Consider the following 12,083-nt stretch of genomic DNA (forward strand, 5'->3'; position numbering starts at 1 on the left):
ATAACAGATGTATAGTCCTTAATATGGATCCAAATAAGAATCAGAGGAAAAATAGTGATTCTTGCACTGACACAAGTCAGCAAAATTTACAACGAAGTACACTTTCTGATAGGAATCTTCAATTCACTATTTTAGCACAGAAAATTTATTCCCACAGTAGAATTCTCAGAGTTAATATTTTTAGATAAAGTAGCATCTAAAATATTCCTATCTCATTTTACCAATTCTGGCCTCTAATTGGGACATCTCCTCCAGTTCCACAGTTCACATCAAAAATAGGAATATTCCATTGTTTTTTTTTAAAAAAACAACAAAAGTAATGCCACCTACACCTGCTCAGAGAAAAAGAAGTCATGCAGATAAGAATGTAGCTGAACTGATGCCATACAGTACAAATAAGCACTTCCCTATTCATAAACTCCAAGGTTTGAGAGACCAGCCCACTTCATGAGAACCATTTGTGAAACCACACACACACCTACAGCAGACCTACCTACCCACTAGATGTTCTGATCAACTCAACAACAGACCACGAAAACCCAGACTTTGTACCAAGGGACTAAGATATAATAATAACATCCTTGCCACAGGAAGGAAAAAAAGGCTTAATACACGATTATAGCTGCACCAACACATTACTTAAGAAATATGTCACAAATTTATCATTATATCAAAGTGATGCAAAATCTGTGGAATGCAACAAGACAGAACTATTTGTTTAAAAACAAAAGGAAACGATGAAAATAAATCTTGCAATATCCTTAAATTTTTACTTTTATGTCTATATAAGAAAAAAAGTTAAGAGAAAGAGGTAGGATACAAAGATCAGACAGAGTGAAAAGTTAGTGCTAAAGATACTTAGGGCCCTATAGCTCAACCCAGTTTTTGTTGTTGCTGTAAAATGAAAACTTGATCAAAATTAAGTAAAAGTAACTGTCAAATTAATTTTGTGATGTTACACTGCAAACATTTACATTATATTTGTTAATTATTAAAACATATCAAGTAGTGGTGTAGATCCGCATTTTCCAAGTACTGGGTCATGAAATTCAGTGAGGTATGACAAGCATTTGAAAGAAAAATAATTAGAAGATAAAGAGAAGGGTGTTCTTCACCTAATAAGAGTAATTGTTTCATTAAAGTTGTGCCACAGTTTATACATATGTGAACATATGCATACCTGTGTATCTATCTATATACATATATGAAGCATTTAAATTCATGAACTGTCAATAGGATAATACTCACAAAAGACTAATAAATCTATATTTAATATCAAGAATGCCTGACACATGTAATTCAATATGGATTTAATGACTAGTTATTATACTCGTATAATGATATTGTCATATATGGTAATGATACTTTCAGATATGGAATATTTGCTTAAACTCACAGTTCAATGGCTTTATTCCACATAATGACGTAGCCTGAGAGTGAGAAGGACTCCACATTGACAATATGTATATTACCTCGTTCAGTGCCCACATACAGCCACTTACTCTGGAAAGGCAGATGGCAAAATGTAATCCTGCAAGAGAAAATATATTTAAAAAATTAGAAAAAATGCCTGGTAAATTTTATTGTTTTAGAGGGTTAATCAAGATATGTGTAATTTAGTAAATGGAAAAATAATACACAACCATCAAATTTACCTACTTATTGGGATTAATATTTGATTCTGCTAATTATGATATGCAATCACCAGATTTATCTACTTATTGTGATTAATATTAAATTACGCTAATTCAACTTATGCTTATTCTACATAAGGATATATAGTGAATAACATGGCATGATAGAAAGAAGATGAGTTTTGAAGTTAGTGCAGTTGTCTCGCAGGATCCTTGGCGGATCCTGGAACTAATCCCCCAAGGATACCAAAATCCATGGATGTTCATCAAGTCCCTTATATAATATGGCATGTGGTATTTGCACATAACCTTCACACATCCACTTGCATATTTTAAATTATATCTAGATTACTTACGATACCTAATACAATGTAAATGCTATCTAAATACCGTACTTTGCCATGTATATAATGCACACTTTTTTGCCCAAATTTGTGAGGGAAAAATAAGGATGCGCATTATACACAGGTAGCACTAATTCCATATCTATATAAATGTTTTTAATTCTTTTATTTATGTCTATGAGTTACAAGTGTAACTGTATAAACCAATAACAATATCCATATGCAAAATGATACCCTGGAATACAATAATCAGTTTTGTTGAACTTATGACAAACTTGCAACCACAAAGAGTTCTTGACCTTCTTCTATGATGCGTATATATCGTAAATTTATTACCGATACATAAAATTTCTTATATCTTGTGTCTCTTCTTGTAAAATTTCTTGTACCATAATATTTTAAATAAAATAAACGCTAAAATTTCTTTATAATATTAAAAACAAGTACCTAAATGCAAAAAAATAAAAATTTGAATTAAAAAGTTAAAACGAAAGATTTTTCCCTGAAAGTTTGAAAACTAGGGTGCGCATTATACATGGAAGCGCATTATACCTGGCAAAATACGGTAGTTGTTACTTTGTATTGTTTAGGGAATAATAACAATGGAAAAAAAGTCTGTACATGTTCAGTCCTGACACAACCATTGTAGGTCCATTTTTTCCCCCCAAGTATGTTCGATCTACTATTGTGAATCCGCAGATGTGAAACTCCCAGACACACAACCTATGGATACAGAGGGCCAACTAATGTTTCAAATTTGACCATGTCATCCCCTAACTGTGTTACTTTGGGCACATTATAAATTTAACCTTTCAGCCACAAACTAGGAATCCAATACCCACATCACCCCCACATACTAATGTACTTCTCAGGAGTTATTAAACAGTAATACTTTTCAGTACATGTACATACTATTTCTTCCAGACAAAATGCTCTTCCGACTCATATTCTGTTCAAGATTCAGTTCAAATACCACCTTCAAATTAAATTGATATCCCAATTATTTCTGTATCTCTATCAGGCTTGGCCTTTAAAGAGGTTAGGATCTACCCTTCTGACTAACTTGTAAGCCTCTGGAAGGGTAAAGACCCTCTGCTTTCAGGCCTACTGAAATATAACTGAACTATCTCCTCCTACGTCCTGATGATACAAGAGGCCTTCATTGAGAAATTATAATTTACATGCATGCATTAAATTTTATTATCATTCCAACAATTTCATATCAGCTCATTTGATTTCGAGATAAAAAATGGAACCTATCTTATCTTTTTAGTAGCAGTGACTTTTAGGGGAAAAAACGATAGTATGTTATGAAACCATATAATGTTCATTTTTTCACAGACTCCAATTGTGTTCCTCAAAATAGACTATTTAAATTTCAGTGGAATGCCACTTCAAATAATACACTGCTGATAATCACTGCTAAACTGTCAGTACTGACACTGGTTATTAGGCAAGATATAGCATACAGAACATTTGCTATTCCCATCAATACACAATTTCATTACAGAGAATTTTCAAAATGAAAACATTTATTAAATAAATACACATGAAACTCATAGTCTCATTATTTCCTAGAAGTAATGTTCATTTAAACAATTACTTAAGATTCACTGTCTGTATTTTCTGTTGAATGTTTTATAAGATAACATGTCACCTTTCAAAAGGATTTATGTAAAATTAACAAAGCACAGAAATGTCTACTGAATCAAAAAAAAAATTATAGTATCTTATTATTTCATAAGGCAGTAGTTTACAGTACTTTTCTAAAAACCTTCAGGGCCATAGAGGTTTCAGAATTCAGAATTTTCTAGATTTAAGAAAGGTACATAATTCATGTTTTATATATTACTTAATATGGGGGGAGCATTTCATAAACTATTTTTGAGGTATAAATTTTGGCAGTTTATTTTTTAAATTCAGATATAATTGCTATATAACACTGTATTAATTTTAAGTGAACACAATAATCCCATATGTGTATATATGGTGAAGTGATCACCACAATAAGTCTAGTTAGCATCCATCAGCACACGTGTTAGAAATTTTTTTCTTGGGATGAGAACTTTGAAGATTTACTCTCTTAGCAACTTTCACATATACAACACAGTATTATTAACTACAGTCACTAATAATTTCTTAAAAAGTTAAACATATACCCACCGTATGATCAACCCACTCCATTGCTTTGTATTTACCCAAAGAAAAGCACATGCCTATAAAAAGACTTGTACACAAATGTCGGTAGCAGCTTTGTAATAGCCAAAAACCAGAAACAATCCACATGACCATGTCCATCAACAAGTAAATGGATGAACAAATTGTTACACACTTAGAATACTATTCAGAAGTAAAAAAAAAAAAAAAACAAAAAAACAAAAAAAAAAAAACAGACTACTGAAACATTCAACAACACTGATGAATCTTAAAATCCTTACAAAAAGAAAGCAGAAAAAAAGGACACTTTGTGTGTGTGTGTGTGTGTGTGTGTGTGTGTTTGTGTGTTCCTTCCTCTTAGAAATCCATAATATACACTAAAGGTTTAGAAGTCTTGCAGTGAAGAAAATGTTCAACTTTAAGTCAGCATTCCTAAAACTTCTTTGACTATAACATACTTTTTCACCAAACAACTCATTAAAAAATTAGTATTTGTGAAATATAGGTTGGGGAATACTACTCTAATCTAAAATTCTTTCTGTTCTACCCTACCAATTAAATAACATTTCCAGATTTGTATTTACTATAATCACATATGTATACGTAGCACATCACAATTTCCAGGTACTTTAGTTATTATCTCTATGTAGAGATGAGTATGCTGAAGTTCAGAAATGTTAACAGACTTCCCAAAGGTCACAGAGCCAGAGCCAGAAACTACGGTAGTATGATTCCATTTATAAACAATTTATATACAATAGAAAGGGCAAACTAATCTACTATAACAGAAAGCAGATCAATGGTTGCCTGGAAATTATGGGTGCAGAAGCTAGTAACAGAGACAGAAGGGAGTACAAGGAAACATTTTGAGGTGACGGGTGGGTTCCTGATCTTGATTATGGTGACAGTTTCACAGGTGTTAAAACTTACCAAATTGTACATTTAAATTTATGCAGTTTATTATTTGTCAATTATGCCTCAATAAAACTTTTAAATTTTTTTGTCTTCAGAGAATTGTGGATTTAGGAATTATGAAAACAGATTAATCTAATAAACTCTGGAGTTAGACTGCCTGGATTTAATTTCCAGCTCTGTCACTCATTGGCATATGACTTTACTTAAATCACTCAATCTTTCAGAGGCTCAGTTTCTAAGAAGAAAAACACACCTACCTCACAGTGTTTACCTAAGGATCAAATAAGACAAAGCCCGGTAGATGCTTAAAAATGGGGCTAACATAGGTAAGTGTTCAATAAATATTAGCTAATTATTATTAAAACTAAGTGACAGTCTACTAATTACAAATTATAAGCAAATTTAAACTACATGAAGTAAATAAAAGTAGTAGAGAAAAGGGAACAATTGTGCCCTATTAGTGGGAATATATTAGGTTGGTGCAAAATTAATTGCGGGTTAAGAGGTTAAAAATTGCAAAAACCGCAATTACTATTGCACCAACCTAATAAACTGGTGCAGCCACAATGGAAAACAGTATGGAGGTTCCTCAAAAACTTAAAAAGATCTACTATATGGTCTAGCAATTCCACTTCTGGGTAATTATCCGAAGGAAATGAAAACACTGACTCAAAAAGATATATGCACCCCCATGTTCATTGCAGCATTACTTACAATAGCCAAGACGTGGAAACAACCTAAGTGTCCATAGATGGACAAATAAAGAAGATATGGTATGTGTATTACTGAGCCATAAAAAAGAATGAAATCTTACTTGCAACAACATGGCTATATCTAGAGGGAATTATGCTAATATAAATAAGTCAGGCAGAGAAAAACAATTATTGTATGATCTCTTGCTTATATGTGGAATCTAAAATACAAAAATAGGAGAAATAGCATACCAAATATATAATAAACAATGCAATAAATATAATAAAAGCAAGTATTTCATTTCAAATGTGCCTTAAACTAAAATCTGAATACTGCTATAAGTTTTGAAAATGAAAAAAATTTTTCTAAATAAGCCAAAAAAATCCCCAAAACCCAAAAATATCCAACTTCCTACTATGTTCTGCTATTTGCAGTTCTCCATTATTCTTCACTCTATAAAAGCAGGAGCTACTGATGTGCTTAATATAATTGCAGGACCCCTCTTGGATGTCAATACTAACAAAATTATTTTAATGATACGCTTAAAAAATTTTTAATTAACTCCTTAAAGGCAGAAATTTTAGATATATACCATACATTTTCTGTCCCAGCACAGCAACAGCATATGGCAACTATTTCTCAAATATTTAAAGAAACAGAGCAAAAATAAAATTTTCACTGTTCAGAAAAATTTCTAAAATTTTTCCCTAGCCTCACTTTCTCAACATTAGCCTCCATTCTATGATTATTTTCTCTCAGTCAACTAACTACAAAACCAACTAGCATGCTCAGAAATTTTAAGCATCTTTATATTTTTCATAAGTGAGAACAATATTTTAAGAACTTAAAATATTCATTTAATTATTTTGATACCATAACTTTAATATTATCCCTAGAATAGTCTTATACACTTCTTTAAAAACTACAAATCATAGGACTGTATTGGTGCAATATACCACCAAGTTTAAAAATCCCTAACACATCATTATGCAGCACAATTAACTTGATAATTCCTTAACTAGCAAATTTTAATGGCTCTGAACATATGGGAATAGGAATAGTGATGAAACAAATTCCATGTCGCAACCAAATAAAATAACACCATACCAGTGATTTAGGAAAGGACAAGAAATTGTAGTTCCCCAAAACATATTACTAGGAAACTAACTAAAGCGAGTATAAAACTGATAATTGAGACAAACAGGACTTATTACACGAGGTCTGACATTTAAGTTCACGAATTCATCCTAGAAAAGTTACTATATACCTTATTGCTGAATATCACTATGGTCACCTTCGAAGTACTCCCCTTAGGAAGCTATGCACCAACGCCAGTACCTAGTCCACCCTTCAAAGCAATTTTGGAACTCTTTTTCTGGAATGGCCATCAGAGCTGTCATTGTATTACCCTTCATATCCCTGAATGTCATCAAAATGTCTTCCTTTCAATATTTCCTTTATCTTTCGGTAAAGAAAGAAGTCATTGGGGGCCAGATCAGTGAGTAGGGAGGGAGTTCCAATACAGTTATTTGTTCACTGGCTAAAAACTCCCTTATAGATAGTGTGGTGTGAGCTAGTGCACTGTTGTGATGCAAAAGCCATGAATTGTTGGCGAAAAGTTCAGGACGTTTTTGTCTAATTATGCAGCCTTTTCAGCACTTCCAAATAGTAAACTTGGTTAACTGTTTGTCCAGTTGGTACAAGTTCATAATGAATAATCCCTCTGATATCAAAAAAGGTTAGCAACATCGATTTAACTCTTGATTTGGACTGACAGAACTGTTTTGGTCATGGAGAATTTGCTGACTTCTATTGTGCACTTTGACACTTTGTTTCAGGGTTGTATTTGTACACCCATGTTTCATATAACACAGCCCAAACCATCACCAGTGATAACAAGGCCCAAAACATTGTCTTGCCTTTCCAAATGGTCTTGGCAAACTGACTCTCCTTGCTTTTGTGCATCGTTGAGCTCCTTTGGGACCATTTTGGCACACACCTTTCTCACGCCAAGATTTTCAGTTTTAAGATTTTCCTGTTTTTCTATTGATGTTTACTTGGTCTGCTACGCTTCTCACAGTCAGTCGATGATATTGATGCACAATTTGACAAATTTTTGCAATGTTTTCATTAGTTCTGCTTGTTACTGGCCGCCCTGACCTCTCTTCATCAGTAACGTGTTCTCTCCCCTGACAACGTTTAATCCATTTGTACACTGCCCTTTTCTTTTTGGCATTATCCCCATAAATTTGGACTAACATGTCCCTGATTTCCCTTCCACTCTTGCCAAGTTTAATAAGAAATTTAATGTTTGCTTGTTGCTCTAATTCAAGCTCATTTTTGAGACGGCACACAAAAACACCCAACAACAATAATGAATGGCACTCAGCAGGACACGACCAAATGTTGACACAAACACAGCTGTGAGACACTGATATACCAAGGTTATGAAACCTTACCAAGCTGGTTGTACAGTGCTGCCAGTGTAAGCACACGGTGGCAAGTTTGCGAAATTAATTGTGAGACCTCGTATTTAACAGTGTTCTTTCAATTTGTTACATAAACATGACCTTATCGCCTCATTTACAAAACAAGAATCTTAGCCTTTTTTGCTGGAAGTTTAAAGAATAAAATAATTAAAGAATAACTATGATACCTTTTTATATAAATGATGAAAAAGTAATATTAATTACTTAAAAGAAGTAATTCAATTAGAGCACTTAAAACTATACATATATATTATGTGTATACATACTGTGTTTCCCCAAAAATAACACCGAGCCGGACAATCAGTTTTAATGAGTCTTCTGGAGCAAAAATTAATATAAGACCCAGTCTTATTTCATTATAATATAATGTAATGTAATGTAACATAAAATATAATAAAATATAATATAATAAATATAATATAACATAAATATAATATAATACTAGGTCTTATATTAATTTTTGCTCCAAAAGACGCATTAGAGCTGATTGTCTGGCTAAGTCTTATTTTCAGGGAAACACGGTATATATATATGTGTCCATGTGTACGTACATATATCTGTGTGTATGTAAACATGTGTGTATATATATGTAGACAGAGAGAAGAGAAATTTATTTAATGACTCTAAGAAAGCGATCCATGACAGAACCCTAATATTTTGCAGTAAAAGGAGTCATGAAACAAACGACACTGAAGAGCTTTGCAACAACGATATTTCAAAATCGAGTTCAATCAACAGATGTGAAAATACATTGAAAATAAGTAGAAAGCTTCAACTATGAACTAAATATCACATGTGGAAAATTACTACAGTCATGACCCCCAACAGTTCTCTTCTCTTCCCTGCAGCCACCCTTGTATAGTTCCCCCACACTGACTCTAGGATTGATCATGTGATTTGCATTGGCCAATGAAACATTAGCATTGTGTCACAAGCATAGATTTGAAAAACACTTGCACACTTGGGGCTTACCCTCTATTTTTATGCTTTAGAACCCTGATGCCATTTCATTTCCCTTAGACCATTATAATTTCCATGTCTCTCCAGAATTTATCATAGTATTTGCATGGACCAGAAGCTCAATCAATATTTATCTAACAAATTAATGCACAAGAAAATGAAAATGAAGCAGATATTATTTGGTACTAACAGCAGTCAGATGAAAGCAATTTATAAATCTGTTCAAAGGAATTCCTGTTTGTAGTCCCACATCTCTTTCTAATAAACTGTCACAGCTACTTTAGAAAAATCTTCATCATATCTATTAATATAACCCAGCAGTAAAATGTAATAAATGTTTCGAAAAATAAGCTTCACAGATCTTTCAAGGTCATTTTAGATTTGTATTGATTTACTATATTTTTATTAATTACAACTCAATTAGTATAAAACATTTAAAAACGTTTGGAAATGTGTCCAAATAAATCATGTTCATCTTTCTTGTGAAATAAGACTTTAATATAACATCAATGACTATCAAAAAAACTAAATACCAACTAAGTATCAATAAGTGAAATAGTGAATATCAAATAGGAATATCAACTACAGAAATAATAACATCTGAAAAAACTGTTCCCTGTTGTGTGGGAGATTTCTTAAAGTTCTGTTTTTAACGATCTTACTTTGAGTAATGAAGATGCCAGAATTTTTTCTATAACAAATACTGGAAAAAAAAAAGTAACCTGATACTTATTAGCAACTATTAACTACATTTTGCCATTTTTATAGTAGATTGTCATTTATTGTACTTTATTGAATAGGTATACTCTAAATAGCTTCCAGTCTATGGCTTATGTCTCTTTTATTATTTAAGAACTTTTAATCTCTCTCCCCATATATGTGTAGGTGTGTGTGTGAGTGGTGTGTTGTGTGTGGGTGTGTATATATATACACACATGTGGGTGTGTATATATATACACACACCCCACACACAGATACATATATACATACACAAATGACATAATTTATACATTTATGCACATTTTCTATCTCCAATGTTTTCATTAGTTTTTTATTACGTTTGTCTTTCCTCAAAAATTTACTCTCTTCATAAGTCATACAAAAAGCCTGGAACAACATATTTTTCCATTATTTTTTCTTCATGTTCATAAAATACATCTATAAGACATAAGGAATTTGGGGTGGGAAGGGAGTCACTGTTTTTAAAAACATATTGTAAAAATTATTCCGAATCTTGTATTATTACCCATCAGTACCTGGTGGATGGGGTTTGTCTTTTAACTCTTTGGTGTGTTGTACAAAACTTTTATTCCTTTTCTACATAGCTTGGGCTTTTCTGTGTATGCTATTTAAGCACACATTACCCAGGTCTTACAGATACTACCTATATCACTTTTTTCTAAGTTTTAATTTTTCCATGGCTTTTCACATTTAAGTCTTTAACTGGTTTGCAATTTATTTTAGTTATGAGGTAGGGACCACTTTTCCCCGTTTTTACAAGAGTTGTCACAGCATCTTTTACTTGCTGCGTTACTTTGTTTGTAATGTAATGTCACCTTTGTCACATTAAATGTCTTTCTCTTCATATTTATGTTTCTGGAGTCCAATTATTGTTTTTTTTTTATCCATTTGTTATCCCCTTGTAATTACTACACCATTCTAATTTCCACAACTTTGTAAATAATTATGATAACTAATAAAATATGTCCCACCATTTCATATTTCTTTTTCAAAACTGTCGTGGCCTTTCTTTTTTCCATATAAATTTTAGGTTCAGCTTATTCAGTTCCATGAACAATCCTGTTAAAATTTTGATTGGAATAGTACTGAATTTATAGATTATTTTAGGGAGACTTTAGGGAGACAGATTATTTTACAACTAGAGTATTCCTTCCAATGAACTCCATTTGTTTAAGTCTTCTTTTATACCTTCAATAAAGTTTTAATATTTTCTCCATACAGATCTTAAATATTTTGTTAGTGTTATTTCTAGGAACATTATAACTTATATTGCATGTTTTGTTCCACTTTTTCCTTTCATTTACTTTCAAACTCTGTGTATTTATGCTTTAGTGTATCTTTTATAAACAGTTCAATGGTTGTATTTTGTTTTTAATTCAAATTGAAAAATGTCAAAATTTTAGTAAATTTATTGTATTTATAATACTTTGGACTACTGATATAGATAAACTTGGTTTTTCCATCTTATTTAGCCACCCTTTTTCTATCATTTTACCTCTTTTCCTGACTTTTATTTATTTTCTCAATTTCTTCTTTTCCTCCTCTAAAGGTTTTAATAGTACATATCTTCCTATCGTTCTAATAGTTATCTTTACACTTCTAAAACATGTATTTAACTTAATAGCTTTCTAAAAATGTCTGAAAGAATGAGTATTTGAAGTACAAGCAAATGTCAGATAAGTGGTATATTTTCTGAGACCTTTCACAACTAATAATGTCAGAATATAACTTACATTTAATTGTATTAATTATATCAGAAGTTCTTTGAGTATTAGTTAGCCCTTTCAATCTAAGATATTTTAGCTCCACAAAATTTTCTTCAGTTGTGCCTTTGATCACTACTTCTCTTTCTTTTGCTTTATTTTCTCCTGTCTTCTCCATCAAAAAAATCTCTATAATTAGTAAGCTGAGATCTCCACCCTCTGGCTTTACCTTATCACTGTCTTATCATATTCTTTCTATTGCCCTAAAGTGTTTTTATTTTTAAGCAAATTAAATGAAATTTAACTTTAATAAGTCAAAAAGTTAAAACAAAAATAGCTGAGAAAAGTATAAACATCAATATTAATAAATTAGATAAATAGATAAGAGTAAAATCCACAAACCACTTCATTTAAAATACAATTATATAGACCAACTTCTAACAAATC

General features: G+C 31.8%; 1 protein-coding gene across 3 annotated transcripts in view; it reads right to left on the reverse strand.

Moving 5' to 3' along the window:
• Positions 1 to 12,083, reverse strand: part of STXBP5 (syntaxin binding protein 5) — a 167,615-nt gene that overhangs the window by 116,164 nt on the left and 39,368 nt on the right. For all 3 annotated transcript variants that reach the window (XM_081032575.1, XM_081032574.1, XM_081032573.1), the window contains exon 5: positions 1,397 to 1,531. In XM_081032575.1, the coding sequence (XP_080888701.1) occupies positions 1,397 to 1,531 (135 nt within the window). The remainder of the gene's footprint in view (positions 1 to 1,396; positions 1,532 to 12,083) is intronic.

The sequence above is a fragment of the Rhinolophus hipposideros genome, assembly GCF_964194185.1.
Source record: "Rhinolophus hipposideros genome assembly, chromosome: 3".
NCBI lineage: Eukaryota > Metazoa > Chordata > Mammalia > Chiroptera > Rhinolophidae > Rhinolophus > Rhinolophus hipposideros.